This window comes from Bicyclus anynana, chromosome 5 (genome assembly GCF_947172395.1).
Source record: "Bicyclus anynana chromosome 5, ilBicAnyn1.1, whole genome shotgun sequence".
Taxonomy (NCBI): Eukaryota; Metazoa; Arthropoda; class Insecta; order Lepidoptera; family Nymphalidae; genus Bicyclus; species Bicyclus anynana.
In genome coordinates this window covers 17,489,929-17,509,375 of record NC_069087.1, presented here as the reverse complement: position 1 = coordinate 17,509,375, position 19,447 = coordinate 17,489,929, and the positions used below count along the sequence as shown (strand labels likewise).

Sequence of the window (19,447 nt, the reverse complement as noted above, 5' to 3'; positions counted from 1 at the left end):
TTTAATAATTAATTTAAATTAATTGCTCATACATTATAATATTGTATTGACAATATTTATTTATATGGCGCCGTCGAGCAATAAAGTAGCGTGGAGACGATTTATTAATAATTCAATTAATTAATATCGGCGAGGTTAGCAGATAGCGCGGATAGCGTGGAGATGACTATAATAAATAATAGTGATTATTACAACTTCCCAAGGCAACAATCTATTTAGTAATAGTCTTAAGAGCGCGCAGCGCGTCGGTACGATATGGATAAAATTCGAAGAGCAAGCGAGACGCCGAATTATGACTTTCACGTGAGTGAAAAGCACGGAGCGAATGACGCGCGACGCAAATTTTATGACGTGAGCGCAAAAACCACTTTTACCTAAGTGCAAGTAAATTAAACAACATATCGAAAAACAAAATGGCTATGTTCAAGATATATACCTAATTTTCTATACAAAACAAAAATTTAAGAAAATAAGTTTGCTTTTCCTGAGATTGAATGCAAAATGTGAGCAAAACGTGTATTTTTCAAAAAAAAAAACTATCGAGAAAAGTTTTACAAATTGTGTATTTTGTATAGTCATAACGAAGCTAACAGCTTTGAAATATCATTTACCCAAATATCAGGCTCCTAACTTTTCCAGAATCTGAGATCCAGAACCATTTGTAATCACCAAATTACATATTGCACACTCTTAACTTTAGAATAAATGAGATATCTAATACTTTTCCTTTTGTTTGCTTTGTTAAACGCCACGGACTAATGCTGTAGTTTAGGTCATCGGTTCCCAAAGTAGTCCATTACCTCCAGGGGTCTACGTTGACGTGACATAAAAATTAAGTGGGGATCCACGAACATTCTTCTGGTTTTATACCGAATGGGAAGTTTTCTAAATAAAATAATTGGCTGTTTCCTTGTGCTGTGAGTAGATATCAAAAATTAAAGTTGGCTGAATTTTTCACTATTTAAGTATTTAATTTTCACTATTTTTAACTGTTATTTCGTGGTGACTGTTGATTCAGCTGCAACCCATAGGGTAATATATGTCTATAATGTAATCACATTTGTTGTCGAGTTTTGGATGGAAATTTAGTAGGGGTTCACCGGAACCAGTTAAATTAGAATGAGAAAAAAGGGTTGGGAACCTCTGGCTTAGGTAGTTAACTATTCATACTCCGATAATAAAAAGTGAAAAATTGTAAATATTAAATGTAAATCAATCGCGTATAGCCTAATCTCCCAGGGCATATAGGATTAACGAATTAAGAAAATTCTCTGGTATGCAGGTTTCTCCTAGATGTTTTTCGTTCACCGTTTGAGACACGTGACATTTAATTTCTTAAAATGTATACAACTGAAAAGTTGGAGGTGCATCCCCGGACCGGTTTGGAACCTACACTTTCTGGAATCGGAGGCAGAGGTCATATCCACTAGGCTATCACGGCTCTCAATCTGACAATATTCGTACAGAATCTGACAATATTCGTATAGATTATGAGAAAATACTGCACCCAACCTGCAGCCACTCGACCCGACTCTACCCTTTAAAGGGCATGTGTGCCCCAGTTACTATTTAAAACCTCTACCATATTGGTCTGCTCTGTCATTCTAGTAACTGTCCCGTACGGTACCACTCCTTACAGTCTAAAAACTGGGCCGTAAGAAAGTTTTCCTTTCCTGAGCTTCCTGTTAACCCTCATTGATAACGGTGTAACCCGCACAATTACAAACGGTGCAGAAAAAACCCAGTAGTGTGTGGTTTTATCTATTCTCATCGAGCAACACGCTTAACAGACGACATAAATTTATTTCTATAATTGTTTTTTTTTTCCATGATTAGTAAATAAGAAAATGTCAAGCAATCTGTTGCCTTAGACAAACAGAACTAAGTACGAGTTTATTCTTGAGAATTTTGGGATGAAAATAAATTAAAGAGTTTTTATTTATTAGTATAGGTAGTATTTTAAAGAAAATAGCTAATAGTAGGTAGTAAAGGGGCATGGAGCCTGAATTAAAAAAAAATATATTTTTAACAAAAATACCAAACTAACTATTCGGTGCACAAAAATACCATCCAGCAAAATATAACCATTGCAACAACGTGGCATAAACATCACATCATCTGTTTACATCCAAAAAGCCAACAGAGTTCGTATTTATTAGGTACTTTTCAATCCAATAATCCGGTACTTAACAAGCAGGGACATATTAGTGCATACATAACTACGTTATTTTCGAATGGTTGAAGGCATAAACTTCGACGTCTTTGTATCCTTTATACTCGCCCCTATACTTGACCATAAGTAGTCCTAAATACGCACTCCTGAAGCTTAAATCTCTCAAGTTGAAGGTATTATAAACCCTCGATCGAGAAAGATGAAAGGGTGCCCCCCTTTATATTGGGTATAACATACACATATAAATTGCTTTTCTCTAATATCTATAATTGAGTATTGATGTATAATATTTTTCTTGGAAACCTTTTTAAAATTACGGTAACACTGCGAAGACTTACTAAGTAACCTACGTAAATAACTAAATAGTACCTAAGTATTCCGTTAGCGTTCCGTATAGCGAACCATATACAAAATCTTCTTTCTTAAAACTCCGTGTAGCTTTTTGAGAGGATAGTAGAGCACGCAGTTACATTCGCATAAGGATCTTATCTCGCGTTAACGGACATACCCTTGTGTGGTTTGTGTCACCATGATGTCTTAAGTGATAGCAGTTAGACGAAAAAAATAAATTTTATCTATGCTAAAATTTGACCTTGTTCAACCAGCGCACCATAAAAACCAGTAAGACATTGAGTTTCACGTTTTTGAGACATCATTAATGATTGAACGAAACGAAGAGATGCAAGTGGTTTTCATCTTTTTCAGACGGCAGAAAAGTTACACGCTCAGTCTTTTAAACAATCAAAACTACCAACATTTTTAACTTTTATCTTTTTACACTTCGTTATCCAAAGCCAAATAGGCTAACGATTGGACAATAAAAGTCGAAAGCCTGTGCTCAGTAGGCCCAAGTTTAACAACCAGGCTGTCACCAGTTTCAGACAACGACAACAATACAGGTCCAGTCATTTGTCTAAACCCCAAAAGGCAACACCAGGTCCGAACACCACAAAGGTACACGGAAAGAAATAGTGTGACAATACCATGGTGCCATTTCTCAGCGCCTGTTGAATGGCCAGTGACCATAGACGTAAAACAAAATAGACCAACCTTTGTATACGGTTAAGGATATGGCGACAAATTGTGCGCGCCCCTGTTTAACTTTATGCGACGTTGCAATGGAGTGCGATGGGAAGTTGCATTGCTTGAATGAGAATAGGTAATGTATTTGCTTTAAGGACAGGCTATTCGTTTGCACACAGCACCTAGACGATATTACTGTTATGTAAGTGGTTGCGATCTCACCTGATGTTAAGTGATGACAAGGACGATGATAACATGATAGGAATATTACTTATTCCACGGATATAAGAAGTAAAAGCATTTAGTCATTAGATAACAATTTTCAAAATCTAATCTAGGATCTCGCGAATATATAACAAGGCACACACGTTAAATTAAAATGGTAGTTTACAAGTTTGCTAAAGTTTTTGTAAATTGCTCACTGGTTGTTACTTGAAAGCAAGTAACTTAACCAGCTGATCCAATAGATTCCCTAAAGTTGCCGTAGTTAAGTTACCAATATCAATATTTAAATATTTTTAATTTTTGGGTTCTTAATTTCGTTATTAAAACAAATTATTAAACAAAACGGAAACATCAAATCAGTAATCATGTTGTTCAGTAAGCAATTCAGTGTATTATATATGTAAAAATAATACCAAAAATCTGCACCACAATGTCTATAGATATAGACAAAACATAAAGGGGAGCCGACGTCTCCACATTGTTCTAGTGCTTCCAATTTATGAGCATTTTCACGGCAGCCCGCCCCCTCCCGATACGCGCTATCTGTGCCGACCCGCGGCGGGCGCGCCTCACAATGGCTGTGGGAGAGGCTGACCATACAATCCTTTCAACGATTTATTTGAAAATAGATTCACGTTTGACTGAATGAATAAGAAAATTCTGTTTGGAAAGTATATACCTACTTTAGTAAAGTTATAGAAAAGATGGAAAAGACACTGATGCATTGGCCGATAAGTGCTCGCGTTCATACGAATTTTTGCGTGACACAAAAACCATCAATCAACAGATTGGTGGCAGACGCGACCTTGAATATCTACCACCTTCCTATCACAGACGAGCAAATCGTCCTATGAACACGTCGGAGGTCGTATTAGCAGATGAAACAGATGATGTGTAGAGAAGTATCAACCGTTGGCGACCCCGCACTAAAAAGCGCATTATCGGTGGACCCCCCACCAGGTGGACTGACGACGACAAGCAAGTCGCAGGGATTCGCTAGACGCAGGCGGCTCAGCAAATATGATGATGGTGATAATTATTAGTGTCAAATCACTTTTACTCTGTAAAAATTGGCTGTATAATCCCACAGCATGAGGAATTTTCATTTATAGTCTCTTTATAATGGCCAGGCCTAGAAGGGTATTTAGAGTTTTAGAACCTGTTCCAATTTTAAAAAGCCAATTTTTACAGAGTAAAATTTTTACAGAGACTATAAATGAAAATTCCTCATGCTGTGGGATTATACAGCATGAGGAATTTTCATTTATAGTCTCTTTATAATGGCCAGGCCTAGAAGGGTATTTAGAGTATCTAACGAGAAACATATTCCGAAGTATAATAATGGCAACATTACGAATCGTTATAATTCCTGCGATCTCCCCGGAGGTAATGGTAATGAAAGATGGCCGGTGCATTCCGCCACATCAGATAGCGGTGACCTTTGGGCAGCTAATTTCCTCTCCTGATGATAACAAGTTGCTTTATGTGTTGTTACATGATTTATACGGCACCGGCGCCCAACTATCCCTCGCATTTTATACCTTGTTTGATTATTCCTTTACGACTCTGGTCGACGTCAGAACGAATAATGTTCGCAATTGGTTACATACTTTATTTACGTACGAGTAATATCCTTTCTATCGCAATGAAAACTTTATTTAAGTTTACGTTGAGAATTTATCAGCATTACAAAAATCTGGTACAAATAGCTATATGGCTTCGGATCACGAGGGTCCTGAGTCAGCTGAGTCGACCTGTGAAATACAGAGCTTTTCTTTCTTTTATCTAGCCTGTGTGGGAAAGTTGGTGGTGAAGACGTCGGTCCCAGTCATTATCATTAACATCTGACAACGATCGTACTATTTTTTTTTTCATTTATTTTAATGATCGTACTCGTAAAAATGATACTGTAATTTTTTAAACATGCCTTAAGCTTGCCTACACGCATTAGAGCAGCGAGTGCGAAAGAAATCTGTAGTGGTGACAATATCAAAATGTTTTGAAATATTTTACGAAAAAACGATGAGAAATAAAACATCATAGCGTATTTAAGTAACTAATGAACTTTAAGTTAATATAAAAAAAATAATATAGATGCAAAAATGCACCTGGGGTCATTACGAACATGATTGTGTTGGAGAAGGATTACATATTTCCTTTTTATATTACTTTGTACCTATAATGTCTACCTAAGTTAAAGACTTTCCCATCAAGTTGATAGCCTGAGATGAAATAACGCGCATACTCCATACAAAGGTGAAAGAAGTGGTAACCCTGCCCGCTCATTTATCACTGTTGATGCAAACGCACTATGCGCCTGCACATAATGATTCCTATTGAATATTGATCCTTTAGTGCATTGTTCTTTTGTTACGCACCTCGCAATAATTCGCATTCGATTGTGAAGTGATGATTAATTGATAGTGCAGACAGGAAGTTAGTGTTGATTACCCAGATTAATTATAACCTTTTATGGCAATAATCGTATTTAGATGTATTCGCACATTAAGTAATAGAGCATTTTTAGAAGAGAGGCAGAAATAAGTATGACAACGTGACATAATTTTCAGGAGAGCCACGAGAAGTCACATTAGTTAAGGAACGTTTAACTGTTGTTAAAAGTAGTATTGTATGCGAAGGATATAAAGAGGACAGTAAACTATAAGGAGCAAAAGAACTTTTACTATATAAATTTGGATTTAATTGAAAGTGTAGATTTTCTATTTAAAATATAATTACTAGCCATGCATTTTTAAAAAATGGGATACATTTTCTGTGCAACTAAGCGGATAGTTAGGATTAGGTACAATAACAGTCCAATTGAGATCATACCCTAAACTTCTCTAATTTGATGAACCGCTCATCCAGAGTTTTAAAAATCAGAGTGTACATCTTAAATTACTTACAACGAGAACCTAATACGAGAAATATTCATCACAAAAACTAAGTAATCGTCGGTGTAATCATTTTGTTTCTTAATCCTTTACAAGCAGTCGTATCTGATTAATATTTAACCGCAACGAATGTTCTAAAGGTCTATAATTAAATAATAGAAATAACAAAATGGTTCCTAATGAATGAGGTCGAGGCACCGCGGGCTATGCTTTTTTGCTCCACTCTCTCACCATAACATAATGGTAACATAACTTCGGCACGCGTGACCAATTTGGGATTATACTTTCCTGTTAATGAAGAATGGGTATTAAATGGCGTGTTATTAATGATTTGGATTTCGATTACAGCTCTACGATGTTTACTAACATTACACATAAGAAAAGAGTTGATAACTAAACAGTTTATTAAGAAGATCATATTAGACTAAATTTATTTTAAATCAGGGCCTTTTGGAAGAGAAGAGACAGCACCAATACTTTAATTTGTGTAAAATATACCAGAATAGCAAGACGTCTTTGGTTTTTGATTATTTATGAAAGAAAAAAATGTATACATGGATTAAAACTAATTCATTCATTTCTAAAAACGGCTGTCGTCCGTTAGATGAAAATCGCAAAGTGATTACGTGGTATGGTAATAAAATACAAAATCTATTCAACATTAACTAAATTAATATCAATTTCGGTGTCCTACGTAAATCGTAAATTGTTCTGCATACCAAAAATTTAAAATGCATGAAATGAACCATGAATTTGGTATACTCTTTCTGTTTATTACAGAGCTGTATTAAAGAAAAGAAAAACAAACTAGGTCACGAAATGAAAAAAAAAATTAAGAAACTCTGTCCTATAAGATTTTTGAAAAAAATGGAGAAACGCGAAAACATCCGAGACATCCACTCCAAAGGTAGACAATAAGAGAGGAGCACCGTAAAAGGGCACCGTCCAAGTCGGACGTGCGTGGCTGTCAACCGCGCGCGGCCATATTAGGTGCGCCGGCGCAGCAAGAAGTTAAGAATCCGTCTGACAAATCACCGGACAATTTGTTTGCTTAAATACCTTACCTACAGGATTCCGCCCAAATTGTTTCGCGCCGAGATTAAAGATATAGAACATTCGTGCGACGTTTTGGAGCTGGTTTTGTAACATTTTGCGATATTTATCTATACGAAGTACACCAAATTTAGTTTGTTCAGTAAGAACAGTACGTTAATTTTAAAATTGGAATCGATTTCAAATGAAATCATTATTTTGGACGTATTTTTTACATTAAACTGAATGGTAATAAATATCAACACAAGCAAAAATTAATTAATAAATAAAGCTATAAAGATTCCAATCTTACCTTAATATGAGAAGATACCATATCTAACACAGCCAACGCTAATTTTAATATCAGCATCTTCCAACATTATTTAGAAAATAGCAAACATATCCAGAATACCTGACTTTCTAAATTGACTAAGTCAATTTATAATATTAAATTAATGCAAAGTAAAACTGAATAGTCATATAAGATTTCAATAATTAAAAACCTTATCTTACGAGTAAAATAAGTACTGTACATAAGTAACCATGAAAATGTTTGGGATATAGTCTTACTAAAAACAAGAGCAGATTTAGGTCTTCATTTAAGTTCAAGAGTCCGATTTAAGAAAAGAAGAAGATTCTTAGAGCTTTGAAATACGATTATAAATCCCTGTATAAAAAAATCAGATATTGATTTACACACCTAAAGAAAGCAACGTAAATGTATTTGCTGCTTCTCAGAATGGCGTCTACCGTGAACTAATCCGCAAGCTGACGATTGCCGGCGCAGTGAACAATGCGAATAATCGAATACTACTTAGAAGTGGAGGAGTATCGTCGCATCAATCAGCCAGCCCCATATACAGAACGGACGTAGAACCTTAACCATCCTTTTGATCACCAGATATCACCAATTGGATATACCTATTCTAGTAAGGTAAAACAGAAGAATGTTGGACTTATTAAGGTGAATTTACATTAGTTTGCATTACTGCTCCGTATCATTTTACAGAAGCTTTTAATATTATTGTTCTTTATATTTTTTTACTCATTACTCATTTTCAAAAAAGAAGCCTGCGGAAAGACATCGAAATCTGATAAAGCAACTTCAAACAACAACAGATTATTTTTCAAGTGATGTCGACTCAATATTGTTTGGAATGCTTTATCATAAAGCTGGATTTTGAAACTAACCTTTTCATTGAGAAATTTCCAATGAAAATATACAAAGACTTCAACCAAGGATAGTCAACAGCTGGATGAAGCTGCTTATGAATATGTTTATAAGCAGCCAAAAAGGTGACACTTAAATAAAGTAATGGACTAAGGAAAAGTCTATTATCTTTGTACTCTTTGTCTCTAGTATACTAAGTAAAGGCGCGTACGCAGCCAGCATCAAACGGCAATATCTCGCGATTTATCGCAGGAAATATATTTGCAATTGTAATATCAAACGATACACGTTTCGATAGCAATAGAAAATTACTCTATTCGAGTAAAATCTTGTGTCAATGTGTTTTACCTTATATGGATGTATATAAATTGCTTATACACATTTCTTTATGGACATAATATTATAATATTGGATTAGAGATTCTCATTGAAGTGTTGGTTGGAATGCGTAATCACTGACTGCTTCAAAAGGTTGGCCTATCTGCACTTCTTTGCTCCTTTACTAGTTGTTGTCTCATGTTTTTAACTTGAAATCATATGTTTTTATGTTTTACATTTATATAGAGGTATGTGCTTTTGTATTTATTATACGACTATTATAATTATTATTTCCTTTATTACTGGGTTATTTACACTCAACTGTATCCCATTATTTTTATTATTGGCTATAATTGGTAAGAAAAAATAGTTACAAAGACTGCTTATTTTAGAAACAGCATTTGAGTTTTTTTTAACATTCTACACCCTTATTTTATTTGCTAGTAATGTTTCATAAATTTATTGTTTTATGGATGATTTTTTTGATGACTCCGTTCAGAGGCTTATATAACATAGCGCAGAAGGAATTCGTAATCATTTCAGAGGAAAGCTGGTCTACTATACGCTTAAGCTGCGACTAATACCAATCTAACTGCAACAACGCAAAACATTTCACCATAAAGTTATAGCGCTCTAATTGCAAATCTCTGTTTACAATTTACAAAAGCATCGATGTCCTAAGACATAAACCATGTCTTCTACAACCGTATTTATTTCACGTTTATAGTGTTACTCTGTGTGACCCCATAAAGAGTGGTATAGTGACCTATAAAGTTTATGGGACGACCGGACTGCACCCTTCCTGTTACACCCATCGTCGTGAACTGATTTGAGTAACACATCGTTTTTAGAGACAATAGCTTTTTGTCTATGTCAACTTTTATGTTATTCTTACTCAGCTAAGTAGGTATAAAATGTGAACAGTGAACAAATTGAACTGCGCATTAATTATATATTTAAAATGAACAAATTTGTTGAAAGAAAGTTTTCTCAATTTTCATATTTTGAGAACTCAGCGTACCTTTTTATGGAATAACCTGTATAAGTAATACTTAATAAACTGTAAAACAAATAGTTTGAAAAACAATAAACCCAATGGTTGAAATGTGCTGTAAAAATTTAGATAAAAGCAAATAATTGAATATTAAATTCATCAAGGTATTGAATATTATTTTTAACTTAGTATACGATTTAACAAAATATATGCAACTACGAAAACTCTTCTTTTGAAACTACAAAGTACGATTTTGAGAAGCACAATGACAATTTATAAAAGAAAACTTATTCCACCCTAAAATTTGTCATGACCATTAATGCTGACAAAAGGCTTTGATATTTGCGAAGTGGGTCAGTAGAACTACGGGTTAGCACTTTTAGGTCAGGAGAGACCATCAGTGATGGCTGTTTATGTCAGACAGCCCACCGGTGTGGGGTTGGAGCTATTAGGTCAGCTGTTTACGACTTGTGGACCCATTAGTTATCTGTGCCGCGGGAAATTGAACGTTGCCATTTCTTTTATGTTTCCTTATATTAGAATTTGCTTTATTCTCTTTTTTGACTTATCTGGATGTTTAAAAACACGCTAAACTTCACCAGAAATTCCTGAGTCATATCGTAACTGCGTATTATGATATACTCGTATACATTTTGATTTAAAATCATTTATGTACACTCAATATCTCATAAGGACGCAATACTTTAGTGAAATGAAAAGACGGAAAATAAATTGTTTTACTAGGAATTGCCATTTTTTTATAAGCGGCTAAAGTTTTGTTTGTCGCTGAAAGCGGATAACTTATTGGTTGCTTACGTAAACGTACAAGCAAAGTTTGACCGACGTATATATAACCAATTTATACAATCTTCAACATCGAATAGAAAAAAGAAGAATGACGATAAAAAATCTTCAAAGGACAAATTTTCAGATTTTCAAAACGTAGGTATTATACAAAAGTTTTACAACTAGAAGAACAAGAAATAGTTTTATAGCTGCTACCTAGTATTACCCAAGTTAACAACATCAAAAGAATGGAATAAGGAAAGGAAGAATCCGCTACTTGACTACTATTAGTTAATGGTTATTCATGTAGTGCTCGGCCGAGTTTTTGCGTGTTCCGAGATGAAGCAGCGGACGCCTTCGTCGAAGCCTTGGCGATGCAGTTTTTGTTCGCGTCGAAGGAGACGGAATTTTTATTTAGGTATGCCGAATTAGTGCAAAAACGGGCTCTCTCAGGCCGCGGCAATTTGTTTTAGCGTTTTGTTCTGTTTGCGAACGTGCTCGTGTTCGGAATATTTGATGGACTCTCCGATGGATATATAGGATGTTAGGAACTTAGATTACTTTCCTTTGATGTGTCAAGGTTATTTTAACTGTGAACACATACTACACTGTGCTTCTGCTTGAGTAGTAAGTAGTTGAATGTGTCTAAGATGTCATTTCCAGTGGATCACGTCTTGCGCTTGGACCGTTTTGCTTATTTTACACGCTTTATTTAGATTTATTTATAATTTTAGTAAAATTTAGATAGATTTAAGATAATATGCATCATTTATCAACCTATATTCCAGCAAATAAATCTAATTATAATTTGAAGTTAGTTATTTTATTAGAAGATGAAATAGATGTGCATTTTTGCAGCCTCACTTGATTCGAGGTGACAGTTGAAAAAGCATACATCAATACAAAGAATCTGATAATTGGATGTTCAAGACCAAAGTGAGCTAGCTTATGCCTAAGCTAACCTCATCTGGATATAGAAGAAGACATGCACCACAATGCTGAGCATTTTTCTAAGCTTTGCTATAGCTTGGCAAGTTCGTTGATGACACTCCCATAATATGCGGGTGACGGGGGGAAAGGCATGCGCGAGGCAGAGGAAAAGACTGCGCGGGCATGAAGTCGTATAAAGCTACCGAACTCCCGGCCCGCGCGGACCATCGAGAGTATTACGAACGCATTTGCCAAGCTATAGCTATAATATTCTAACTAAAAGAAGAACCTGATCTGTAATAACTTTCGGTATTAAGTTAACCATATTTTTTAGAAACCCATTATGTATACATTGCTCTAATTTTTATCCTCGTCATCATGATCCCGTTATAAACGTCTTTTTCGTACACAAAATTCAAAAGCTTTCTTCTAGCTTTGATCTTGTTTGTTGTTAAAAGGAACAACCTGTAGAGTCAGGTACAATATCGTTTTAAGAATGTATTGATTTATAATTGCTCTCCCTATAAGTCGCGAGCGTCGGCGCGGGCGGCGCAGTCTGCGATGCTACCTACTGTGCGTTTTGCAATTAGCCGAGGAGCTGGTGGCTAATTCCGTATACCTCATAAGCCGATAGACGTCCACTGATGGACATAGGCCTCTTGCATGGACCTCCAAGCACAACGGTCTCGAGCCGCCAGAATCCAGCGACTCCTTGCAACTCGCTTGATAGTCTTGGATAGTGTGGGGGTTGACCAATACTGCGTTTTCAATAGAATCATCATAGGCGGGTACGAGTACTAAGGCCTGATTGTTTGATAAAAATTTGAAATTGGAACGAAATACAGCGTTTGTCTTGTCTGTGGAATGCGTATTTTTTTTATTTTTTTTTATTGAGTTGTGTGCTGCGTCTGCGAAAAGAATTTATTTATTATTACTTACTGAATGGTTTTATTTTCTCGCAATCGTAGTGAAAGGTATAGTGTAAAACGCGGGGCTAATCCCCAAAAATACCTCGTATAAAATGGGTCTTTTTAGCCCCTTGTATTGAATATCCTGCGATAATCATAAACTTATTGCTAAAATAAAAACTTTTGTGTCAGAAATTCCTCCCTTTTATCATGAAAAACGCTTAAATCTTCAATTTAGCTTATCCACCCTTTGTGATACAGCTTTTCCTCAATCTCTTTGTGATGGTGAATAAAATTTCTACCACTAGCTCCGAAAGCGAGTGGGTTATTTATAACAAATTGGTCGCGTCCACGCTAAGAGCTCACTTTGCCCCGATCTGTAATTGTTATACGTTTTATTAGGTGCGTATTGTGGTGTGTTTTTGCCGCGTTTTATTGCTTCACATTCCCACGGCTGAGGTATCTAGTAATTTGTCTTTTGCCTTATTGGGACGATTTGTTTCTTTAAGAACCATTGGCCATTGAGTACGTTTGTGGTATTACGTTTTTATTACTATGAATCCGAGCGAATTATCGACCAACTTTTAAAAGGAATGAATTAATAATTAAATTAAAATATCATCATAAAATATCATTTAAATTATTAATATATCATCTTATTTATATATTTAATTCATGTACCCACCGCCGGATCGAGGTAAATTTTAGAATGGAGCGAGATCCAATTATGGCGCCTTTCCTGTTTGCCCCTAACATTATATACTAGGGACGTTTGAAAAGTTCGTAGCCTAACGTATATCGGAATGTCATACATTTTTGACCGACTTCAAAAAAAGGAGGAGGATTCTCAATTTGACCGTTCGATTTCGATTCGATTAAAGCCGTTTAAATCATAAAGATTTTAACTGGTTTACAGACACTTCTTTCAGATACGGCTTTAATTAACACAGCACTAACTTGGTACCGCCTTCAAACTGATCAGAAGGTAGCACATACGATGTTATGTTTCGCTTTTAATTTAATAGAAACTTTTTTATGATTTTGAGGTCGGTTGTTATTTTTTATTATTTTTTTTTAAATTACCCTCGGGTTAAAGCTATATTATTCAATATATAGCTATATTAAAGAAAAGAAAAAAAATTTCTTTTCGATCTTGTCTTTACCATTTCGGCGCCCCCTAGGATTTGGCGCCTGGAGCGACCGCTCCGTTCGCCGTATGGACGGTCCGGCCCTGCATGTACCTAATGGCCAATACAATAATGATTTTCACAGTGGAATATGAAAAGCTTCGGCCAAAAAATCACATCCTAATGAAACGTAAGAGAAGACGATCTTAAATCTCGAAGATTTTTGTTTATAATTCAATATTTCCCAACTCTTATTTTAAGCGGTTAACGGTGAAACTTAAAATTAAAGATCTTTCTTTCTTTCTTTCGATTGTTTTAGTACTATTAGAAGCATTAGGGCACATACCACAATGGGTCCGTTTACACCGGTGCTGGTAAGTGTCGCGCCGAACCATTGGTTGGACTTCTGGTCGATCTGGTTGTGCCCTGAGTCCAAGTTGTTATCTGTAACAAGTAAAAATATGTATAACTATAGAGCCTATTTGGCATTACTACGTTTTAAATTGCAATGGAACTCCATACAAAAAATATTTCGTAAAACCATCAAATGACAAATTTCAACCCCGGTGACTTTTATAAAGGGTGTCGAATACAGGGACAAGTCTAGTCTGTGCCGACATTGGCAAAGTAAATTATGCTGGTTTGGCATTACTAAAAGCCAAAAGCAAAGAAGAACAAGCCTATACGATTATTAATTCCAGTCAGTAAAATGACGGCCGCGTGGCGCAGTGGGTAGTGACCCTGCCTTCTGCATCCACGGCCGTGGGTTCGATTCCCACAACTGGAAAATATTTGTGTGATGAGCATGGGTGTTTTCCAGTGTCTGTGTGTATTTATACATTATATAAGTATTTATATGTAGTATATAATTGTATATTAATATTATAATATCAACTATCTTAGCACCCATAACACAAGCTACTGTATGCTTACTTTGGGGCTAGATACTGATGTGTATTGTTTAAGTATATTTATTTATATTTATTTATTTATTTATTTAATAATCGTACTATAGTCTGGTAGAGATTAGAGTGCAAAAGCATTTCAGACATGAAAATGTTATATGTCACGTAGGTTTTGACCATGTCTAATTGTCTAGTTATTATCGGAATAGACCACCAAAACTTAACCAAAAACTTAACGTTGTGACATAGCAGCTAGCCTATTCACTAATTTGGTTATCAATCTATTAGAATAAACATCAAACCAATTGAGAATCCATCTATCTTTACTTATCTATCTTTATGATATCCACCAGTACACACCGGATTACATTTGTTACGTAAAATCTCAATTTCATGTATGTTTGGCTGGTGGGTTGGGTGGTTTCGGCCGTGGCTAGTTACCACCCTACCGATAAATACGTATCGCCAAGCGATTTAGCGTTCCGGTACTATATCGTGAGAAACCGAACACCTCCTCCTAACAAGTTAGCCCGCTTTCAACTTAGATTGCTTCATCACATACCATCAGGTGAGATTGTAGTCAAGGGCTAACTTGTAAAGAATAAAAAAAAGTCAAAGATAGTGAATTAGCCTGCATGGCTACGTAGTAAAACACCTATGACAATTTATGGAAAAGAGGTAGATTTGTATCTACGTACTTTTGAAATATTGATCTTACATGTTACTTTTTGAACTACTGTGGGTCATAAATGACTCCTCTATCACACCGTTACCGTGCTACGGAAGTTAGATACAGATAACTGGCGGGTTATGATGACGTCATCGTAATGTACACGCTCGAGTCCACAACCCTCGCGAGGCTTTTAACTGATTGGGTGCATTTGTCCGTGTCACTTTGTTTCAACGTTTTAAAACAACCTCGGACTTCACTTAACTGAATAGGTGATATAATCACTACTACAAAAATTAAAAAAAACTATTATAAAACAAAGTGTCAGCCACATATTTAAAACGCTTTAGGGGGAAAACTTAATAACTTTTGAACTCTGAAAAATTTAAAATCATAAACATGATGAAATATGTTTATAATTTTCACCCGTGTGGTTCCCGTTCCCGTAGGAATACGGGGATAATATATGACCTATAACCTTCCTCGATAAATGGGCTATCTTATACTGAAAGAAATTTTCAAATCGGACCAGAAGTTCCTGAGATTAGCGAGTTCAACCAAACAAACAAACAAACTCTTCAGCTTTATAATATTAGTAGAGATAATAATCTACTCGTATGTACCAACTAGCATATTATGAACTAGCATAGCGTAGTTATCAAATAACTGTACTTTATGTATTACTTTACTTTATATATTATTACAAATAAAAAAAAATGAAAGTAGCTCTGGTTGTCTTTACTATCGCTTAATAGTTTTGGAGATACATAAACGAGTGATTGCACAAAGTCGCGCGTCACACCATGACTCATGGGAAAAACTCGCCTGTGACCCGACATACAACCAATTTCTTTTACCCTTTTACTGCGTTTACATTGCCCGTGGCATTAGTCATTAACAATTGCTTGACGGTTCGTCTGTCTTATTCGATTTTCGAGTTTAAATATTCAATTCAAAAGAACGCCAGACCTTTAACTCACCTTTTGAACGTGATAGAATTTTGTAAAATCTATCTCCTATAAAATCTATAAAATCTTAGTATGTTAACTTTAATGGATTTAATTACTTTATTTTTTAAATAGGCGTTCACAAACATTTTTGAAATTTCAAAACTTTTTAATATTTTTATTCAGCTCCAATTTTCATTTTCATCATTTCTATAATAAACGTGAAAGATTTTATGGATGTTTGGATGTTTGTTACTGTTTAACGCCTGAAGCGATGGCTGAAATTTGGAATGGAAATAGGTTTTACTCTGGATTAACACTTTACTTTTTATCCCCAAAAAATCCATGGTTTTCTTGAGATTTGCAAAAACTGATGATTTTGATGATGTGAATGTTAGTTACTCTTTCACGCCTCGGCTTCTGAACCGAATTAGCTGAAATTTGGTATTGAGATATATTACAGCAACACATAGGCTACTTTTTATCCCGGAAAAATTCATGGATTCCGAGGGATTTATGAAAAACTGAATTCCACGCGGATGAAGTCGCGGTCGTCCGCTAGTATAAAAATAACTTCATGTCATGTAATAACATAATGGACATGGTAAATATCATTATGGTAATTACTGATGCTGACCAACAAAAAATACCAATAAATCCCTCAGACTTATTTATTGTTTCGAGTACCATCCCATACGTCATCCCAATACATACACGTCTTCTGCCTCGATACGGCTACATCGTATAAGGCAACTGACAAATACGTCGCGAGCTGAATTCAATGCGCCGAATAAATCAGAGACGCCGCAGTACAGACGCTGTGTAGCCCCGCCCCGTGTTTGTATAGCAGTCCCAATTCTGCGCCACCCGAAAGCCTGTACGCATAGATATAAAAAATATACAAGATATGCTTCGAGATTCGCCGCCATATTTTTTTATAGCGAGTTGCGTCTAAATCTACACACTATACCTACTTTTATATGAGACTAGCTGACGCCACGTGGTTTCTCCCGCGTGGTTCCCGTTCTCGTAGGAATATGGGGATATTATATAGCCTATAGCCTTCCTCGATAAATGGGCTATCTAACACTGAAAGAATTTTTCAAATCAGACCAGTAGTTCCTGAGATTAGCGCGTTCAATCAAACAAACAAACAAACTCTTCAGCTTTATAATATTAGTATAGATATTAAGTGTTTGTAAGCAAACAGAATAGTACTTATAGTCTAACATATTCTTCTACGCCCATTAAACTTGTCTTTCAGAACAGTTACTTGAAATACGATATATTAAAGGTAAAATTAACTATATGACAGTAATTAAAATTGCCTTTGAAACTCTTAACAAAAATTTCGTAACAATTACATATTAACAATTTATAACAAAGTAAATCCTCTTGATAAAGCAATTTTATCATCCTTTGCATTGAAAATGAATTCACTAAACATTTAAACTAAAATTGTTCAAAGCAAGCCTTAAACATCGTTTTTCTTGGCGTGTTTTATTTCATAGCAAGCTGTCGTCGAAGGTTTTTCTATATTTTATGTTATTTATATCAATCGTCGTAGCTGTATTTATAAATATTAGGTACTAGACCTCGTCTGCACTTATTTCAAACTGGGAGCAGTCTAAAAAACTACTGTTTATCTTGTATTTTTTATATCAAGTACGGCTTGATTTTTATCGCGAATCTTTAATGGGAAGCCTTATACGATCGCTTGTAAATTACAGTGCAGTTTTATTGTTCCTGCCGTTATCTCGCTCTCGCGTAAGAAATTAAAAGAGTAAGTACACAATAACATGGCTGTCCTAATGGATATACAGGCTGTTCTGATTTATTGCAATTTGGAGAAATAAGAGGAAGAGAATCGTAATCTATACTATTATTATAAAGCTGAAGAGTTAATATGTTTGTTTGAACGCGCTAATCTCAGGAACTATTAGGCGTATTTGAAAAATTCTTTCAGTGTTACATAGCTCATTTATCGAGGACGGCTTTAGGCTATTGGTAGTTTAATTAAGATTAAGAACCAATAACATGCTTAGATGTAAGCATGTTGATAATTCAATCATTAAATAGCAGTGCCTATTTCAGTTTGACAGATATCAAAGACAATATATCTGTAGGTTAACTCCATTGCCCCATGTTGACTGGTTCAGAGCAAAGCTCTCTAGGAATACAGGTATGTATATAGTTGGTGATGAATTTTTTTTCCTTACCACTGTTCCATTAAAAAAAAAATGAAAATTTAAAAAAAAAACCCTCGAAAGTCTAGAAATTATTAATAAAACTCTCGATCAAGTCATCAATATTCTCTTTCAGTGCGCTGCCATTTGAGACCCCACTCGATTATATTTGCAGACATTCGGTGTTTCTTCCCCAATTTCACCCCTCACAACTTTTAAACGGCTCAACCGGTTTTCATCAAACATGTCTAAGAAAACTCGCACATAAGTCACCTTTAATACAAAAATACTATATTGAAATCGCTGCATCCGTTCGGAAGCTATGGTTCCACAGAAAGACTAACATCCCTCTTTTTGCGTCAGGGATTAAAAACACGCAAGTAAAACAAACGAAAACGTATTAGCGAAGGTACATTTTTACACATCCTGTATATTGATGATTTCAGTTATCAATCTTGTATTGAGATTGAGACATTAAATTCCGACATGAGCTTCATAACCTTTTGGATGATAATTACGTGCCCACCGCACAATGACGTACAGTGATGTGCCCTAACGTGATGGGCCCCCAATTTGGGCACTTATCTGATGGCGCATAATTGTTATCAATTATTCGTAAGTATAGGACATGGTAACGGTGTTCTCTGCCAAGTAAATACTTACATTTACTCGTAGTTACAAGGATAATAAGAATTTTCATTTTACATACGTAAACGTGATAGGCTTCAAAAGAGTGAACGTTGGTGTCCCAAGGTGCTGGAATAGTGACCCCCCATCAGAAAGCGCATTTTTGGTCAACTCTAGGTGATCCGACGACATCAAGAGGATTACAAAGAGCAACTGGATGCTGGCGGCTCAAGAACTTGTTCTTTGGAGTCTATTGACTCGATTTATTATTTATTGAGTTATTGAGCAGGAATTCCAACTCAAAATAAAAAGATACATAGTCCGCTACTGTGTATCTTTTTATTTTTTTGCAAGTGCGTAAATGTATGGAGAATAATCAAGCATACTCAGGTTTCCTCAGGTCCCAAGGTGCTGGAGTGGCGACCCCGCACTAGTAAGCGCAGTGTTGGCCGACCCCCCACCAGGTGGACTGACGACATCAAGCGAGTCGCAGGGATTCGCTGGATGCAGGTGGCTCAGTATCGTGATGTTT

The 19,447-nt window shown here is 35.7% G+C and overlaps 1 protein-coding gene across 2 annotated transcripts in view; it reads right to left on the bottom strand.

The window, feature by feature from the left end:
• LOC112051118 (integrin alpha-PS2) overlaps positions 1-19,447 on the bottom strand; it is a 121,173-nt gene that overhangs the window by 44,023 nt on the left and 57,703 nt on the right. For both annotated transcript variants that reach the window (XM_024089621.2, XM_024089637.2), the window contains exon 3: positions 13,927-14,024. In XM_024089621.2, coding sequence (XP_023945389.2) covers positions 13,927-14,024 — 98 coding nt within the window. The remainder of the gene's footprint in view (positions 1-13,926; positions 14,025-19,447) is intronic.